General features: G+C 36.0%; 14 protein-coding genes across 14 annotated transcripts; 8 read left to right on the top strand and 6 right to left on the bottom strand.

The window, feature by feature from the left end:
• Positions 1 to 454: 454 nt before the first annotated feature.
• On the top strand, positions 455 to 2356 carry PLB3 (lysophospholipase; the record flags this gene model as incomplete). The annotated part of the gene is made up of 1 exon (XM_015610328.1): positions 455 to 2356. One exon carries the CDS (start codon positions 455 to 457, stop codon positions 2354 to 2356), a length of 1902 nt encoding a protein of 633 aa, XP_015468896.1.
• Positions 2357 to 2684: 328 nt separating this feature from the next.
• On the top strand, positions 2685 to 3341 carry AC631_01497 (uncharacterized protein; the record flags this gene model as incomplete). Its single annotated transcript, XM_015610327.1, has 1 exon — positions 2685 to 3341. One exon carries the CDS (start codon positions 2685 to 2687, stop codon positions 3339 to 3341), a length of 657 nt encoding a protein of 218 aa, XP_015468895.1.
• Positions 3342 to 3595: 254 nt separating this feature from the next.
• On the top strand, positions 3596 to 5185 carry AC631_01496 (uncharacterized protein; the record flags this gene model as incomplete). Its single annotated transcript, XM_015610326.1, has 1 exon — positions 3596 to 5185. The coding sequence occupies one exon, from the start codon at positions 3596 to 3598 to the stop codon at positions 5183 to 5185; it is 1590 nt and encodes a 529-aa protein (XP_015468894.1).
• Positions 5186 to 5368: 183 nt separating this feature from the next.
• AC631_01495 (S-formylglutathione hydrolase) lies at positions 5369 to 6250 on the top strand (the record flags this gene model as incomplete). The annotated part of the gene is made up of 1 exon (XM_015610325.1): positions 5369 to 6250. One exon carries the CDS (start codon positions 5369 to 5371, stop codon positions 6248 to 6250), a length of 882 nt encoding a protein of 293 aa, XP_015468893.1.
• A 66-nt stretch (positions 6251 to 6316) lies between these two features.
• On the bottom strand, positions 6317 to 7387 carry AC631_01494 (uncharacterized protein; the record flags this gene model as incomplete). The annotated part of the gene is made up of 1 exon (XM_015610324.1): positions 6317 to 7387. The coding sequence occupies one exon, from the start codon at positions 7385 to 7387 to the stop codon at positions 6317 to 6319; it is 1071 nt and encodes a 356-aa protein (XP_015468892.1).
• A 142-nt stretch (positions 7388 to 7529) lies between these two features.
• On the bottom strand, positions 7530 to 9479 carry WAL1 (actin-binding protein; the record flags this gene model as incomplete). Its single annotated transcript, XM_015610323.1, has 1 exon — positions 7530 to 9479. One exon carries the CDS (start codon positions 9477 to 9479, stop codon positions 7530 to 7532), a length of 1950 nt encoding a protein of 649 aa, XP_015468891.1.
• Positions 9480 to 9708: 229 nt separating this feature from the next.
• AC631_01492 (uncharacterized protein) lies at positions 9709 to 9903 on the top strand (the record flags this gene model as incomplete). Its single annotated transcript, XM_015610322.1, has 1 exon — positions 9709 to 9903. The coding sequence occupies one exon, from the start codon at positions 9709 to 9711 to the stop codon at positions 9901 to 9903; it is 195 nt and encodes a 64-aa protein (XP_015468890.1).
• Positions 9904 to 10553: 650 nt separating this feature from the next.
• MRPL8 (mitochondrial 54S ribosomal protein bL17m) lies at positions 10554 to 11306 on the top strand (the record flags this gene model as incomplete). Its single annotated transcript, XM_015610321.1, has 1 exon — positions 10554 to 11306. One exon carries the CDS (start codon positions 10554 to 10556, stop codon positions 11304 to 11306), a length of 753 nt encoding a protein of 250 aa, XP_015468889.1.
• A 203-nt stretch (positions 11307 to 11509) lies between these two features.
• KSR1 (3-dehydrosphinganine reductase) lies at positions 11510 to 12496 on the top strand (the record flags this gene model as incomplete). Its single annotated transcript, XM_015610320.1, has 1 exon — positions 11510 to 12496. The coding sequence occupies one exon, from the start codon at positions 11510 to 11512 to the stop codon at positions 12494 to 12496; it is 987 nt and encodes a 328-aa protein (XP_015468888.1).
• Positions 12497 to 12573: 77 nt separating this feature from the next.
• AC631_01489 (uncharacterized protein) lies at positions 12574 to 12945 on the bottom strand (the record flags this gene model as incomplete). Its single annotated transcript, XM_015610319.1, has 1 exon — positions 12574 to 12945. One exon carries the CDS (start codon positions 12943 to 12945, stop codon positions 12574 to 12576), a length of 372 nt encoding a protein of 123 aa, XP_015468887.1.
• A 259-nt stretch (positions 12946 to 13204) lies between these two features.
• On the bottom strand, positions 13205 to 14107 carry AC631_01488 (mitochondrial 54S ribosomal protein uL29m; the record flags this gene model as incomplete). Its single annotated transcript, XM_015610318.1, has 1 exon — positions 13205 to 14107. One exon carries the CDS (start codon positions 14105 to 14107, stop codon positions 13205 to 13207), a length of 903 nt encoding a protein of 300 aa, XP_015468886.1.
• A 213-nt stretch (positions 14108 to 14320) lies between these two features.
• Positions 14321 to 14587, top strand: SMX4 (U4/U6-U5 snRNP complex subunit; the record flags this gene model as incomplete). Its single annotated transcript, XM_015610317.1, has 1 exon — positions 14321 to 14587. One exon carries the CDS (start codon positions 14321 to 14323, stop codon positions 14585 to 14587), a length of 267 nt encoding a protein of 88 aa, XP_015468885.1.
• A 150-nt stretch (positions 14588 to 14737) lies between these two features.
• AC631_01486 (uncharacterized protein) lies at positions 14738 to 15703 on the bottom strand (the record flags this gene model as incomplete). Its single annotated transcript, XM_015610316.1, has 1 exon — positions 14738 to 15703. One exon carries the CDS (start codon positions 15701 to 15703, stop codon positions 14738 to 14740), a length of 966 nt encoding a protein of 321 aa, XP_015468884.1.
• A 94-nt stretch (positions 15704 to 15797) lies between these two features.
• Positions 15798 to 18359, bottom strand: AC631_01485 (uncharacterized protein; the record flags this gene model as incomplete). Its single annotated transcript, XM_015610315.1, has 1 exon — positions 15798 to 18359. The coding sequence occupies one exon, from the start codon at positions 18357 to 18359 to the stop codon at positions 15798 to 15800; it is 2562 nt and encodes an 853-aa protein (XP_015468883.1).
• Positions 18360 to 18577: the final 218 nt, after the last annotated feature.

Here is an 18577-nt window from a genome sequence, read left to right as displayed (position 1 = left end):
GAGTATTTGTTGAAGGTTTATGTTGGTAAATGAAGATATTCATTATTATAAAGGTGCTTTTCTGCTAGCAATTAAAAGTGTTAGCTACATTGCATGTATACTATAGGTTCAACAAACTTGAGCTTTATTGCACTAATATGCTTGAAGTTCAAAATATTTCATTTTACGAATTGATTATAAAGATTGTGAAATTTGCTCGTAACACTTGTATTATGAACTGATGGCCTTATATGCGACAAGAACAATTGCAATGAGGCGCAAAGGAACCCAAGCCTTCAGAACATTAACTAGCCGAACCGAGAGGCTTTGTTTAAAATACATTTTTAAGCTTAAGAAGAGTATTTAACTAATTCATTTGGTACGTTTCATACTTTTTGTTCCATTCTGTGATTACTGGGTGTTATATTAAGGCTAAGCTAAAAGAAGTTCGGTACAAAAATATTACTGATCCGAAATGAAATATTTACTCTTTTTGTTTACATTTTTAAGTGTTATTTCTACTGCACTTTCATGGTCTCCTACAGGGGGATATGCCCCAGGGAAGGTTGATTGCCCAGATAAGAGTTTGGTAAGGGCTGCTTCGGATATATCTGACGAAGAGAAAGAATGGTTAGAGGGCCGTAACAAGGTTACTAATGAGAACTTGATTAGTTTTTTAGAGAATTGTGATATGAAGGATTTTGATGCAGAAAAGTTCATCAAGAATACCAGTAAGCCAATTACGATTGGTCTTGCTTTTTCTGGAGGAGGATACAGAGCTATGTTGAATGGTGCGGGTCAATTGTCCGCGTTAGATAACAGAACCGACGGTGCTTCCGACAACGCGTTAGGAGGATTGTTGCAATCGTCAACATATTTGGTTGGGTTATCTGGAGGAAATTGGTTAGTTGGAACTATTGCTTTGAACAACTTCACTTCTGTTCAAAAGATATTGAAAGACGGGGAAATCTGGGATTTAGAGCATTCTATTGTAAATTATGGGGGTTGGAATGTTTTGAGTACTTATAATTATTACAAGGGCATTTCAGATGACATCAATGCAAAAGAAGCGGCTGGATTTGAAGTTTCGTTAACTGATACTTGGGCCAGAGCATTGTCCCACCAATTCTTCACTAAATTAGACGACGATGGAGCTAGCTTAACATGGTCAGATATGCGTGATATGAATCCTTTCAAGAAATACGAAATGCCATTTCCTATTGTAGTGGCAGATGGTAGAACTCCTGGAACTCAAATTATTAGTGGTAATTCAACTGTTTTCGAATTCAATGCCTTTGAAATGGGATCTTGGGATCCTTCCTTGTATCAGTTTAGTGACGTGAAATATATTGGTACTGATGCCGATGATGGTGAGTCTACCAATGGTTCTTGTATCGCAGGATTTGATAATGCCGGTTATGTTATGGGTACTTCGTCTTCATTGTTCAATCAATTTGTATTGCAGATTAATACGACATCGCTTTCAACTACAGTCCAGAACATAGTCAAACATTTCTTGGAAAAAGTTTCGAATGCTGAAGATGATGTAGCTATTTATAAACCAAACCCATTCTATGAAACTGATGAAGCTTCAATCAAATCAATTGTCAAGAATGATACTTTATTCTTGGTTGATGGTGGTGAGGATTTACAGAATGTTCCATTACACCCATTATTACAACCTCAACGTAAGGTTGATGTTATTTTTGCGTATGATAACTCAGCAGATATAAACGAGTCTTGGCCAAACGGTGCATCATTGGTTGCAACATACGAGAGACAATTTTTAGAACAAGGTAACGGTACCATTTTCCCATATGTTCCAGATGTCAATACTTTCCTTAATCTAAATTTAACAACTAGACCAAGTTTTTTTGGATGTGATGCAAAAAATTTAACTTCGTTGCTTGATCTGGATACAACGGACAAAGACTCAGTTTTTGATTCCCCATTGGTTGTTTATACAGCCAATAGACCATTCAGTTACTGGTCTAACACTTCCACTTATCAGATGTCTTACGATGACAAGGAAAAGAAAGGTGTTATACAAAATGGTTATGAAGCTGCTTCAAGATTGAACAGCACCTTGGATAAAGAATGGGCTGCCTGTGTTGGATGTGCAATAATCAGAAGAGAGCAGGAAAGAAATGGAATTGAACAATCAGATCAATGTAAAAAGTGTTTTGAAAGATATTGCTGGAACGGTGATCTTGATCCAACTGATCAACCAGGGGTCAATTTCACAAACACAGGTTTGACAGATGGCGAAAACCAAGTATCTGGTAGTGCATCCTTAATATTCGAAAACAGATACCAAATCATGAAATCCATGGGTTTTGCTTTATTAGTTACCGTTGCATTTTCATTTGCTGTTTAAGGTCTAATTTTTCGAATCTGCTTTAGAATAAATAGAATTAGAGAAGTAGAAATATCGCAGAAATAGAAATAGAAATAGAAATATAAATAGAAATGAAACCACAGTGTGTCTAGTATTTTAGTTCTCCACCATTCCAAAACTAGTGTGGATTCATGTCGCTCGGACTCGCGATAATTAGTTAATGTGCAACAGTTTTGCACCAATTCATAATGGTGTGGAGGCTCTTAGACCAATTAATGTAAATGATATATTCCCTATAACCAGAGAAAAATGCTTTGATTTCTTTAAACCTAGTAGAATCTTGTTCTATTTCTTAAGATACCTTACTATGACTATCACAAGCACAGCATTAATCAAAGACGATTTTAATTTATTGGTTCCAATTCACGACCCGTCGAAGCCACTAGATATAACGCAGCTAACCCACACCAAGTCTTCACCATATGTGGAGCCAGATCATTTACTAGATCTCTCCAGTCTAAGCGATGAATATCGCGTTCTCGCTTTGGCTTTGCAATCATTTCATCCTATAAATAATCACAACTATGCCAATTCAACTTACCTGGAAGCATTTAATATAGATGTGATCTTAGAGCTTGTGAGAGAATATTCGTTTCAATTGAATATACTATTTCCTTCGACTACTGTTTATATTATTGTGTTTCGATCTGCTTTATATGAAGAAGTTAGAAACTCTTCTGAAAAGCGTCAATTCTTAGCAGATATCGATAAAGCTTCCCATGAAGAAGCGAATGAATCAGGTGGGCTACTTAAATACTGGTTTGGAACTCCTGACGATACTGATGGAAGAAATCTAGCCACCTGCTGGTGGAGAAATCGAGAAGATGCAAAATTAGGTGGTGGTGGAAAAGCCCATCGGAAAGGTATGAGAGAAGTAAAGAGTTGGTTTAAGCATTGGCAAGTAGAAGAATATACCTTGAAGATTTACGAACGAGCTAGTGGCTTTTCATTCGACACGGCCTAAGCATATGCAAAAATCGTAAAGCCACACTTGCTGCTGAGGAATGGAGTTCCACAAAACCCTTACTATGAAGTAGGAAACTTACTCATTAAGTAATTACTAATAATATTTATATAATACGCTGTCAATCATCTCTATTATAAGTAGATTATAGTGAATGAAGAATCAATTGGAATATAAATCGTATCATATTTAATAGGAGAAAAGCCTCAATTTTTATCAAACAATTTCACTGCAGGGTTTGATTAAGCTACATTATGTCGATAACAGTTAGAGCGAGTAGCGAAAACAATGGGGACCTGTCATCCAAAAATGGCAAAATAGTGGAAGAGGAATGGAACGTATCAGATACTGCTCTTTCGTCAGATTCTACTTTATATGAGAACTCTGGATTCAGTGAACGGTATTTGGAAAAATCCAAATTGCTATCAATCGCAATTGATGAAATAGGATTTGGAAAATACCAGATAGGACTTTTCTTTGTGGCAGGATTTGGATGGCTTTCTGACAATGCTTGGCCTATTGTGACTAGTTTAATATTACCAAGATTGGTAGAAGTTGATGGAGTTCATGCTCCAGTAGGAAAGGGTCCATACTTGACATTAGCCCAGAATTTTGGATTATTAGCGGGTGCCTTAGTGTGGTCTTTGTCGTCAGATATAATTGGAAGAAGATGGGCGTTTAATTTGACGTTTTTATGTACAGCGATATGGGCTACGGTTGCAGGCTCATCTCCCAACTTTGCTGCTATTGGGGTTTTTGCTGCATTGTGGAGTTTTGGAGTGGGTGGAAATCTCCCCGTAGATTCTGCTATCTTCATTGAAAACTTGCCATCTCGCCAGAAGTACCTCTTAACAATGATGAGTGGGTTCTGGGCTTTAGGACAAATTCTTGCAAATTTGATTTCTTGGGGGTTGATTGGGAATTACTCTTGTAGTGATTCAGATACAGTGTGTCATAAGGCAGATAACAAGGGATGGAGATATTTCTTGTACACTATGGGGGGAATCACCTTTTTAATGTTTTTTTCTAGATTTGCATTCAGAGTGCTAGAATCACCAATGTTCTATATGGCCAGAGGAGACGACGAAAAGGCAATTGAAAACTTATACAAAATCGCTAAGATCAATGGCCGACCTGTTAGTATAACATTAGAGCAATTGCAAGAGATAGATAGAAAATACGGAGATCAGGAGATCGTTCCTTCGAAACATGCACATTTATCTAAATACAAATTGACTCATATCAGAGATTGCTTTGCATCTCGTAAGTTAGCCATTTCAACATCTCTTGTTATATTTACATGGGGTGTAATTGGTCTTGCGTTTCCGTTGTATAATGCGTTTTTGCCTTCCTATTTGGAACGAAATGGTGATGCAAATAAACCTCTTCCGGTACATTTAGTGTACAGAAATTCATTGATAGTTGCTGTTATAGGTATTCCAGGCGCTATTGTTGCAGGTATCTGTGTTGAGTTGAGAATCGGTAGAAAGGGTACTCTTTTCATATCCTTGATTTTAACTGGTGTTTTTCTCTATTGCTCTACGACTGCCACTACGAGCAATGCTAATCTAGGCTGGAATTGTGGTTTTAGTTTTTTCTCTAATATAGTGTACGGAGTTTTATATGCCTACACTCCAGAAATATTTCCTACAAAAATTAGAGGCACAGGAGTTGGTCTTGCTGCTTCATTTAATCGTGTTATGGGTATATTTGCTCCAATTATCGCAATTTACGCTGATATAACAACATCTGCACCAATTTTTGTCAGTGGTGCTTTATTTATGTTTGCTGGACTTTTGACATTACTATTTCCATATGAACCTAGAGGTAAATCGAGTTATTAGGACTGTTTTAAGAAGAATGTATAATTTGTACTGTGTATAGCTGAATAAAATTCGCAATCGAGTTTAAAGCTTCCGAGTAGATACTTAAGACCAAATTTCATTTGCTACTTTCAAGATTTTTCAATTGTATGGCATTTGATCTATTCGGCAAAGTATAAACTACTCAATTATATTCCTTATACAATGGCATTTACTACTGAACAAGAGATTTTTCAATTTCAAGGAAGATTGTTAAAATTGTCTCATTCATCCCTGACTACGAACACACAGATGGACGTGAATGTATTTCTTCCACCCCAAGCATTGGAAAACTCCACCTCCAAAACTCCAGTTTTAGTCTATTTATCTGGATTGACATGTACCCCAAATAATGCTTCGGAGAAATCATTTTTGCAGTACTTTGGTACTAAATATGGATTTGCCGTTGTTTTTCCGGACACTTCACCTAGAGGAGCAGGTATTGCAGGAGAAGACGAAACATATGATTTTGGTACCGGTGCCGGATTTTATGTTGATGCTACAGAGGAGCCATGGCTGAAAAATTACAACATGTATTCTTATGTTCATAAGGAATTATTAACTGAATTAGCTAAACAGTTTTCTCAGTTAGATTTCGAAGATAAAATTTCGATTCTTGGTCATTCCATGGGAGGATATGGAGCCTTAGCAGGTTTTTTGAAGAATCCTGGTAAATACAAATCTGTCTCTGCCTTTGCACCTGTCTCAAATCCCCTGAGTTGTCCTTGGGGAGAAAAAGCATTTGGTAACTACCTAGGAAAAGATAGGCAAGCTTGGTATGAATACGACCCAACACATTTAATTAAAAGTTATTCAGACAGAAACCAGCCTGACATATTAATACACCAGGGGTCAAAGGATGGCTTTTACTACAAGGACCATCAATTGCAGCCTGAAAACTTTGTCAAGGCTGCCCAAGAATCAGGATATAAAGGGAAAATTGATTTGAGAGTTGTAGATGGTTATGATCATCTGTACTTCTTTATCAGTACTTTTGTTGAAGATCATGCTAAGCATCACGCTAAATACTTGGGATTATTAAATTAGGGTACAGTAGATAATATGTAGCTATACTTAATAAAAGAAGATTATGACTAAATATCATGAGCGAATCTATAAACCTTCTTTAAACTTAGAGTCCCACGCAACACACCATTTGACTTTATTTTCATTTGATTTATTAACATCTTTGACGATTTTAATTAGCGTGTTACACATCTTAGTAATTTCCTTCGAATTCATTACAATTTCTTCGGCAATTTCTTTGCTTAACATCAAATCGACAATAAGTGTATCTATTTTATTGACAAGCAGGCGTTGAACTTCATATATATTGTTGATGACATCGCCAGATGTTAATGATGGTAAAGACCTAGTAACTGATGTTAATAATAATTTAATTAACTTAATTTTAGATAACCACAATTGTGCAAATTTAATCAATTTTTCTTTTTCTTCTTTGTTTCCATTTTCTTCTGCGGTTCCATTTGTTGGAGGAACTTCTGCCTCATCACTTTCGTCATCACTAAAGCCAAATGGATCATCGTCCATATCGAAATCATCGGGGTTCTCAGCCCATTCTTCGAATTCATCTAATCCATCTTCTATTAAAATTATGCTTTGTTTTATTTTTTTAGATAACACACCTAATTCCCCGTCTTTAATTAGTTTGGATAACGTATCACAATTTGACCATATCTTCCCGACCGAAACTAATCTCCCATCAATTTCATCTTCATCGTTGGACTCTGGAACTTCTTGAGGTTCTTCCCCAGAATTTACTTCCACTGTAACCAATTCATCTGCAAATTGGATATTGGATTCTATAAGCAATCTAACACTATTTAAGATTTCTTTGTAGAACATAGTTGATATTATTTTGTTTTCCAACTGACTTATAAGCGAGATTATTAAGACTAAACTTTCAGATAATTTTTGCAATGTACTAAATGCAGCATCTGTTCCTTTAACAAGAGTCTCAGGCTTGAAAATAATACCAACTTTTGTCGTATGAGCTCTAATTAGCTTTGCTAGCTTGTCTAACTCTTCTAATGGATTTGTAACTTCTGCAGCTTTTACTTCCGAGAGCGAGGAATTAGAGCCGTCAAGGCATGTCTGCCAATACTGCAAAGCTTCTTTAAAGGAAAGGATTAATTTATTTAGATCAGATCTATCCTTTGCCATTTTTATTCTTCTATGCTAATATATGGTAGATTAAGTATCGATATTCTAATCGTTTATTTTACATTCAGATGAGTTTAAAAAAATAAGTTATATACACACCATTATTAAATTCAGAATAACAGTGATCTAACTAATAATCGGATCACCAGTCATCATCATCGTCTTCATCATCACTTGCTGCAACCTTACCTTTTCTTTTATTAAGCGCTGAAGCCAACGCATCTGCCAAACTAGCTGGTTGGCCGGTTCCTGGGGCACCAGAAGCTGCACCAGAACTTGGAATACTTGGAGATTCACCTTTCGCCTCTTGTAGCAACACGCTAGGCTTCTCAAGCTGAGATTTGTCAGTCTTCTTAAGAGCACCAAGCCCAGCACCTCTAATTGATGCCAAAAGAGCATCTCTTGAGGGATCAACCGACGGCAATGGTGCAGTTTCACCAGAACCCATATTTGAAGGTGGTAAGGGAGGAGGTGGGGGAGCACCTCCAGTAGTAGTAGGTGGTAACGGAGGAGGTGGAGGGGCACCACCAGTAGTAGTTGGTGGTAAGGGAGGAGGTGGAGGGGCACCACCAGTTGTAGTAGGTGGTAACGGAGGAGGTGGAGGTGGGTGAGAAGCTCCTGTGGAAGTAGGAGGGACAGGTTGTTGCGGCCGTTGACCAATATTTTCGTAGGTCGAGGGTTGGCGAGATGGTGGAGTTTGTGAGGGTATCTGATTATGTGTGGGTGGGAGTGGAGGTGGATTGGATGCATTTTGATAAGAGGATGTTGTATGCTGTTGACCTTGTTGGACTGGAACATTTCTAGCAGCTCTTGGAGGAGGTGGAGGAGGAACACCTCTAGCAGCTCTTGGAGGAGGAGGTGGAGGAGGAGCACCACCAGTTGTTTGGGGAGCATTTGGTATTGTTCCTACTCTGGGAGGAGGAGGAGGAACCCCAGTTGCTTGATTAGATCTCGAGGGGGGAGGAGGTGGTACTGGCCTTGCTCCTTGAGGAGGAAGAGCTGGCGGAGCATTATGTGATTGAAGTGAGGGTGGCTGATTAAATTGTTGAGTAGGTTGCATTCCTTTTCCTTGGTTTGAAGGACCTGTATGAGACATTGAAAGGCCAGGAACTGGTGGTGCAACTGCTGTAGCTGGAGGCAACCTAAACTTAGGTTTCGATTCAGCAGGTTCTGCATCAGCAGGAGAAGGAGAAGGAGAAGGGGAGGGACTATGTGAACCTTCTGTAGCAGGGCTTTGACCTGCCGTCTGGAAGTTGAAGTCATCAGTTGACGAGTAAGCAGATGGTCCTGAAGATTTTGCTGGAGGTGGAGGCGGAGGTGGAGCCTTTTTGCTCTTCGTCAAAGAGGAAGAGGATGTAACCCTAGTAGAAGGCTCAGGCACAAATTCATTTTTTTTCTGTAATTTACGAGGAATTGGAGGCTCTAACCCGACTAATGGTCCTCCTTGTTGCGCAATGTAATTCTTAATAAATTCTCTGTTATCCGCAATCATATCCTCAGTGATTCCCGCTGCTTCTAACTCTGAGTATAAGGATCTCCATTCAGGTGGCGGAACATCATCATAATACAAAACTCCCTTTGCTCTCCGCGACCGCTGTGCCGTATTAACATCCATGTACTCACCCCTTGGCCCTGGCATGGCGTGGCCCAGTGTCGTTGGATTGGACTGTTTCAACGCAATTGCATTTTTATTATTAACCGTCTGCTTCGATCCATGTTTCTGACGTCCTGTAACTCTCTTATAGAAGTGGGATGCATCATTTGTATCCTCAAATAACAACCCTACCAAACAATCCTCTATTTCAAATGTATGAAAAAATTTCCTATCCTGATAGTATTCAAAATCAATGTACAATTCTTGATCCCAGATAACACCCCTGTGTCCCAAAATATCAACTAACTTCAAAAAAAATGTATGTCCCACCAAATCATCAACTAAAACTATAGCGCCTAATAATTCTGTGTATTTCCATTCAGTTGGATCAGGATAAGCAATATATAATCTTGCCACAGTAGCATCAATAATTTTATTATTAGCTTTGGGAATGACTCTTTTAATCTTTTCCTTATCGGCTTTAGTCAAAATACCCATCGTATGTTACCACTTATTGATTTCCTTTCTAATTGACCTTTATAATACCCGCTATAATACTTAACAGAGGGTTGGCTATCTCTTGAACAAAGTGTAAACTGTAAAAAGTCTTGATACTCGGGAATCTACAGGTTAAGTAAAAAATGATAATTTTTCCTTTTCTCATGTAAGAGCATCTATAGATATTAGAGTGAGTTTCATTACATTCAGCGTATTAATTAGAGTCAACATGTCAGGTCGTCAAGGAGGTAAACAAAAGCCATTGAAGAATCCAAAGAAGAAGCAACAGGATGAAGATGAAGAAGACATTGCTTACAAGGCTAAGCTTAAGGCCGACGCTCAAGCTAAGAAAGAATTGGCAAACAAGGCCAAAAAAGGTGGCCCATTAGTTGGTGGTGGTATCAAGAAGAGTGGTAAGAAATAGAATTAGCGGGTAATTGGATATGGTATGAAGGTTGTGACATGTACATGCAATTATTGATGTGAATCCGTGTAATTGTTCCAAACATATAATATGTAGTAGTACATACAGACAGACTGAAGTAAATATTTTTAGCTTTTTTGAATAATTGTAGTAGAGTATGTGAAAGGTATGTAAGGAGATATTGTTGATTCGAATAGTAACGATTATCAGATATTTTGGAATTGAAAAGTAGGGACAAAAAAAATAGACGACCTCGGTGAGGGTCGAACTCACGATCTTGAGATTAACAGTCTCACGCCTTAGCCAACTTGGCCACGAAGTCGTACTTTTAAATTCGAGCCAGTTTAAAATTCACAAGAGTGCTTATTTGAATGCCAGCACAAGCTTCAAATATGAATCGGTTGAGACGTCATACCAGCATCTCTGTCACCTATAAGCATAACATAATCAGGACAACACAATCCATAGAGTGATATGAGTATTGAGACCGCTAGGTCTAGGTTGAAGAATAAGCCAGAGGTACTTGTGTAGTGATTTGTACGACATTTTGTCGTTAACACGACATTCGTACTAGAACAAAATTTTTCAAGTCGCTGATCATAAAGTGTACGACTAGCATATTCAAAGTATATCATAAAACACATAAGGGGATGCCATCGTTACAGAAATTTCATGCTAACGTAGCACGTCATGTTAAGCTGATGGACAAAAATTTATGTGCCAATTTAATCCGTCATGAATACATTGTTACCGGGAGAACAAAGGCTAAGAGATCACAAAGTAAGATTGAACGTTTCTTGAGTAGAGCTGTTCATGAAAATAAGCATATGTCAGAGAAGGATGAAGAATTCAAACTTAAGAATAATAAAGCATTTTCTTTCTTACAACCCCCAGATAGACAAGAAGTCGGCTCAAAAGTGCTCAATGAGTTGGTGGGTAGATACCCAAAAAGAACCCATGGGTTCACCCGTATTATAAAATTGGAACCAAGATTAGGGGAAGATAAAGCTCCCATGTCCGTTTTGGAATTAGTGGATTCTGACTACGAAATAAAATTCTGGTTCACAGCGAAGATTGTTGCGAGATTAGAATTGCAAGGATTAGAGTTAGACGATTTGACTAAACATACCGTGTCTAAATTGACAAAGTTCCGTGTCAACGGTAAGGATAAGTTTCGTGAAGCTGTTGAGACTGCTAAAGTTGAATTTTTCAAGTATGATCCGGAATCTGGCGAAGTTACTGATGCTGACATGAAAGAAAACTTAAAGAACTTGCCAAGAAACTTAGAATATAATGGAGGTTCTATGTCTGGTAAATTATTAATGTCCAAGAAATTTAATACCATTCCTAGACCAGAGGCTAAAAAAGTTGATCTTCCAAAATCTCCATTCTTGTCATCATAAATTTCATTTTAAATATTTGTAATGAATAATTGTATATAGAATATAATCCCCATCTATTCATTTGCACAGAACTATGATATAATTGTAAATAACAGTATTAGGTGCTATTGTAAGATTGAGATATTGTGTAATACGAATGAGCATATAAGTTTTTCTCTCACGCATTAAAATACTTATTATTAACTTTATCATAGACATCTCTAATGTTGTTTACAAATAATGAAATACATGCAGAAGGCAAACTTGCATTGATTGTTGGTGCTTCACAAGGGCTTGGTGCTGATTTAGCATTGAAACTTTACCAACAAAATTGTTCAGTCATACTTGTTGCAAGAACAGAAACTAAATTGGTGGCTCAAATAGAGAGAATCCAGAGTTCTATTCCTGAAAGTAATGCCTCGCTAAGTTACAAATGCTGTGACGCTTCGAATTATGAAGATTGTGTGAATTTATGGAGTGAATTGGTTATAGATCAACAGCAAGATCCAGACTTCATTTTTTGTTGTGCTGGATCATCCGTCCCTAAATTGTTCAGTGATTTGACAGCCAAAGATTTCGCAATTGGTATTAATACCAATTATAACACCGCTTTGAATATAACTCATACTGGATTTAAACAGGTTCTTGCCCAGTTCCCTAATGTTCCTTGCGATCAATTCAAAAAGCGTCATGTTATTTTTGTTTCATCTGTGGTGAGCTTTTATCCATTTATTGGATACAGTCAATACGCACCATTAAAGAGTGCAATCCAGTCACTTTCTACTATATTACGTCAAGAATTAGGACCTTTCAATTATCGAGTTTCGTGTGTATTCCCAGGCAATTTTCAAAGTGAAGGGTACGAAGAAGAACAAAAGACTAAACCTTCAATTACCAAATCGATTGAAGGTTCAAGTAAACCTATTTCGGGTGAAGATTGTGCAGACATCATACTTGGTAAGTTGAATGGGGGATATGATACAGTTACTACTGATTTTATTGGGTGGTTATTAGGATGCTCGGTACTAGGAGTCTTACCAAGATCGTGGGGCTTTTTTCAGATCATCATTTCATTTATATTCCTGATTATTGCTCCGATTGCAAACTGGGTAGTTTATAGAGATGTACTCCAATTTTTCAAAACAAGAAATACAAGCGATGTTGATGAGTATGAAATCGTGAGTCCGGATGATAACAAAAAAACTCTTTAATTACATTTGTATCAATAACTTTGGTATATATCTAAATTATACACATTTATGACTGGATTGTATCTAAATAATCATTTTTATTTCTTTTCCACTACTGAAGCGGCGACTTTGTCTGTTAATTCATTGAAGGTTTTGTCAGCTTGAATTCCCCATTGGTACCAATTAATTCCATATATCCAATTAACCATTTTAATTATTTCATCGTTCCAAATATCTTTGCAAGTTTCAAATGAATTCAAACGTGCGGTAGTATTATGCTGATTACTGATTGGAATAACTTCTCTTGTAATATCTCTGTCTGAAAGGATCCTATTATTTATTATATTGTCTGAAGCTTTCAAGTGAGTTGATACGAATTGCAGATTCTTACGGAAATATTCTCCAGTATAATAAGTTAAAGCAGAAGTCAATAAGACTCCGCCTAAGAAACCATGAATCCTTCCTCCCATTTTGATTTGTTCAGTGTTTTAATATTGAAATATGCCTATTCTTCATTCATTCATGTTTTCCAATCATGTTGAGAGATTCAAAAGTCGTATGTCGTAAAATGTCGCAATCTTTAATTTATATAGCTAGACTTGATCTAGAGATTCGAAACTACCTAAATGGTTCACATATATTGTAGAATATTAGTAGGAATGATTAATATATACATGTAATTATTGAAAGACGAATCATGCTTTCGGTCTTTGCATCTTTATCTCACAATTATTCTTCGTTAGCGTTGGCCTCTTCAATTGTCTTACCAAGGGCTTTCCTCAAGAATGGGAATATTTCAACCTTATGCAAGACTACATTAGCACCTCTATTTCTCAATTCTTGGACTTCTTCGATAGCTTCTTCGGTATCACGCAACAAGAATGGTAACTCTTCGACAACACCATTTAATGGTGTTTGGAATTCATCAGCCTTTTGTGGGTTTTGATTCAAGTATCTCTTTAATTTCAAATTGGCGACGTAAGATAATCCTTCAACAAACTTCACGTTAATGTCATCTTCCAAATTATAGTCCTCTAATTGTGGTTGAATTCCGAAGAATGCGTACTGCAATCTGATCAATTTTTCATTGAATGAAACAATCTCAGAAGAGTCTGCATTGATATAATTATCTTCAAATTTTGATAAATATTCCTTTTGGTTTTCAGTGAAAGTTTGGACTCTTTCATATGCAACTTGTCTTTCTATTAAAACTTGTTTAAGTCTTTTTTGTGTTAACGTTAATTTATCATCAAGATCATTATGAGCATGTGTTGATCTTTCGTTAAAAGAATCTGCCAATCTAACTTCCCTGGCCAAGATGTTACGTTCTTTGAGAATCAAATACCATAACTTGTGTAAATCTTCGAATGATTTACGACGCAATTCAGCCAACCCCCATGGACGTGATTGAATTTCCAAATCGACGGTTTCACGAAAGCATGTTTCTGACTTGTTACCATCAGGGAAAAATGCCCACAATGGGTGATCGGGTGAAACATCAAAATTCTTGTGGGTTGGGACAATAGGTTCTCTCAATCTTATTGACTTTAAGTCTGCGAATTTCAAAGGCTTATTTCTAGCCAAATATCTCGAGCTCCCCAGAAGGAATCTTATTGAAAGACAAGAAGCCATCTTTATATGATCGGTATATTATTGGAGTATCAATTTTATAATATTGAAGTCTATAGACATGATGAAAAATTTTGGTTGTAGACATTTTCGAGTTTTTTCAACATGCGACATTAGACGACATCATATACGACATTGTTCTTTTTCATAGTAGACGGTATTCATCATTAATATAACGATATATTATTGTAAAGAGAAGTAACTAAACAGTCAGAAATGTCAACTGTAAGGACGGAACAACAACAACAAGAACCACTCGACTTAGTTCGTTATCAATTAGACGAATTAGTCTTGGTTAAATTAAGAGGTGCTCGTGAAATGAAGGGTAAATTGCAAGGATACGATTCCCACTGTAACATGGTATTAAGTGATGCAGTTGAATATATATACGATGTTCCAGAGGGCCAGGAACCGGTTACCAAAAATACTGAAATGGTTTTCGTAAGAGGAGATTCTGTGATTTTGATTAGCCCTGTGAACTAAACATACAAAGAAGTACAATAATTAATATAACGAAGTTCGATTAATTGAGCGGAACATCCATCTGTATAATATGTTGAGAACTCATATGAGTTTTTAAATCTATAGTAATATATATTATTAAAAAAGTTAATTATGTAATTCATACAATGCCTATGACTCCATCTCGTCGTCAGATATATCCATAGAATCATCAAATTTGCTTAATGTCTCTTTGATAATATCTAATTTTCTTGCGTTGATACTCCATCTTTCCTTGGATTCTGCACCATGCTCAATGACATCCTTTATGTTGACGATTAAATTTTCAATCATTTTATCATACTCATGGACACTGGTAAGCGACGTAGCAGTATCAACTGTAGCAGATTTTGAAACATCATAAATATACTTATCTTCTTCCAAAAGATGAAACGTTCTCCCATTTCGCAAGTGTTCGTCGATGTAGCGGGTTATATTCTTTGGTTGGTTAATATCTATGACGCTATTAGGGTCATCTTCATTATTTGTATTCTCGTTGCTTAAATTTTTCAACTGGTTCAATTTGCTATCTACATCACTAAATAATGTTTTCATGTCGTTAGAGTGAAATATTAAAGACTGTATATCTATGTCTTTGCTGTTTTCATCTGGTTCATTTATACCCTCGCTTACGATTCTGTTCATTCTTTTAGCAGTTCGACTATTAAGTCCATTTTCAAAGCTCTTGAGTAACAATCTCATTTTATCCAATAATGGCTTCTGGACATTTTTTAAAGTGTCTATTTCTGATTCTAAGTCTGTCTTTCTTGATAATAATGTATCATATTGTAAGTTGAGCTCTTCGATATACAGTGGTTGAAGATTCTTTTTGATATCGAGGTTCAGATTTATATTCTTCAAATGTATCTTATATATTTCACAGGCTTTATCAAAATCATACTGTAATTGCTGAATCTTAAATTTATTCGAATCGGATACCAGCCCTTCTTTCGTGATTTCTTGGGAGATTGTAGTACTCAACTCTAATATATCTTGTCTGATTTTCAAGTACTGCTGCGCTATTTTATCATAATTTTTTAGATGGTTAGCAATAACCTCATCAATGAGGTCTTGCTGTTTATTTGTAATTAATACCATAATAAAGTACTTTGTATATGTGCATAATACAGATGGAGACATCTTTTGAAAGATTTAATATTTCTGCTATAAATTTAAATACTGCATACTATACTTATTGTGGATTTGCTCCAAGAGCCCACCCTAAACCAGATACAAATAAATTAGAAAGCTTTTCACTAGCTTGACTTGTAGTATTAGATGCATCATTCATAATGTCATTAGCTAAAGTAGCCATACGCTCAGGAACAGCATCATTTGAAGAAGTTGAGCCCTTGGTGTAGTAATCTTGGTGCAGATTTAAATACCAATCTTCGATTTGACTATTAATACTTTCCCATTGTGTTAAAATAACTCTACTATTGTCAATGGTAGTATCAGATGGCTCAGTGAATTTGAGGGTCTTAGACAATATATCCCTCTGCTTTATTAATATGTCAATTTTATCGCTTTGAGAAGAAGAAGATTCATTAAACCATTCGGGGGAAATAAATTTACCTACTTGATAAAACGTGAGCCAAAACTCATTCAAGTTTTTGTTCTGGTCTGTCGAATAATGGTCAAGTAGTTCATTGGACTGCCTGTATGCAAATTGAAAATTATTATCAACTAATGCAGACTCGATGCAAATGGATTTCAATTTGTTGAAGTAAAAAGTGGGCTCTGCATGTTCATCATTAAAGAATATGAGGAGATCGTTCAAAATTTTGTATAGCTTTTCAAATGCCAAGTATGATTTAGGATTTTGTTCTAGAATCGTAGAAATCAACGCCATAGGGGAACGTTTTTGTTCATCCAAATCAAGACCATCCATCAAGGACACTGCACCAAATTGACTGATTAAGTCAGATGGAACAAACGGGGATCCCTTTTGAATAACAATCTTAAAATTTTTTATATTGGATACAGCTTTGAATAAATGTTTAATCCTTATAATTTCATCCTTACAAGTAGCAGATAATTGTTCATCGGAAGAAATTTTATCAAATAGTTGAATACTTTGAGATGCTTCATGTAATTTTCCAATTTTGCTATTGAAATTCGTTGCTTTATTGAATGATTCCCAAAACTTTTTCAATATAATGGAATAAAAATCATCGACAGTTATAGGCAACTCCTTTTCTTCATAGAACCCACCAACGACATCAAATAAATTATTGAACAAAAATCTGTCAATAATGAGCCTATTAATGGATTCGTTATGGGTTTTATCATTTGAAATAAACGAGTCAGTGAATAAGCGAGCAGAAGATAATATCATGGACCAGTTGTTACTGTTAAGATTGGTCATTATCTTAGCTACCTCACGTTCACCGGTTGTGAAATCAGATGTAGATGAATACTTTAATTTTAAAAATTCAAGAATTGTGAATTTACTAGTAGGATATAATTTTTCGCAAGTTATAATAGCTTCCTGAAGAAAGTTCACCGACGACAGACTTGGATTGAATAATTCCGTAAATGGGTTGGAGGAGTCGTTCAAAAATGAGGCAAGGCTGGATGACTTATCTAATGACCCAAAATCTATCTTTTCCATAGAATATTCAAATTTTCCACCATTTGCAGCACCTATTCTTTGTTGGATTATATCTAAACTATCTTTTATCGAATCATATATTTTTAGCATTTCGATCGATGACACTTTCTCAGATGTCTCATAAAATATCGCATAGTAGTAGCAGGAACCCAAAAAGAACTTTAGTATATCTTCATATCTTGAAACGTCTAGAACATTATTCTTATAGTCCTTAAAATAAATGATAGATCGTATTGCATTATTCCATATTGCATATTTCTTGGAAGGTTCCTGATTATTCCATTCTCCTCTAAAATAAAGCCATTCTAACAAGGGTTTAAAATCATAGTCATGATACACAACTAATGGCATAACGACCTTAGAAATCCAATTGTTGACAGATAGTTTTTCACTATATGCTGGCAGATTCAAAGGTTCAATGAGTATATGTAACTTTTCGTTAAACGATTCCGCTTTCAAGAATTGGAAAAGATCCAATAATGAATTATTATTAAGCGACCCATAATTGTTCCAATAGTACGTGAAAGGGGTAATAATATCTCGATACCATTTATCAAATGGTGAATAACCTTCTAATATTTCGAAGAGTGGACTTAAATCCCCTATCTCAGTACAATACTTTGATAAGTACAAAGTCTTAGCTTGAATGAATTGAAAAAGCAATTCATTGATTGACCCATCAGTAGTTACTTTATATCCAAATTGTTCACATTGTAGTCTATTATCTGCGGCCAAATCATAAGCAGTTTGAAGTAGTATGCTATCATCAAGAGAAAATATAGCACTGTCATCGATTTCGAAGCGACTGGATATCCAATTGGCAAATTCTTCTAAATCCTCATACAACCCTTCAGACGTATTCGAATTCCCATCCGGAGACCTTGCATAATTTACAACACCCTGGGCAAACCTTGCGATATTATCTATTGAAATATATGACCTAGTTGGATATGTAAGCAATAGTCCTAGTATATTATGAAGATTTGTGTATGTATGAGGCTTTCCAACAGCCATGTCTGAACCCAAGGAATTGAAAACATTTGATAAGTCATCAACTTCAATACTAGTTGAAGATGAAAGTAAATGAATGATACTGATGTAAGTTTTAGCATCAGCTATTAGTATATTATCATCATTCATAATCAGTTATATATTTAGATCAATGAATTATCAACATAAATATAATTCAGTTCTGGTATCAGTTTTTCAAGTTTTCAGTGCTTCGCGTGAATTTATTTAATAAAATCTCCTACCTAAATATAACAATTAATGCAATAAACGTTGTAATTGAATCTTATGGTAATTGATAATTCTACTGACATATAAAACATATTTAACAGTATTTTATTTTATGTCTC

This window comes from Debaryomyces fabryi, assembly GCF_001447935.2.
Source record: "Debaryomyces fabryi strain CBS 789 chromosome Unknown contig00020, whole genome shotgun sequence".
NCBI lineage: Eukaryota > Fungi > Ascomycota > Pichiomycetes > Serinales > Debaryomycetaceae > Debaryomyces > Debaryomyces fabryi.
The sequence above is the reverse complement of the archived record's forward strand: the minus strand, read 5'-3'. Positions and strand labels throughout refer to the sequence as shown.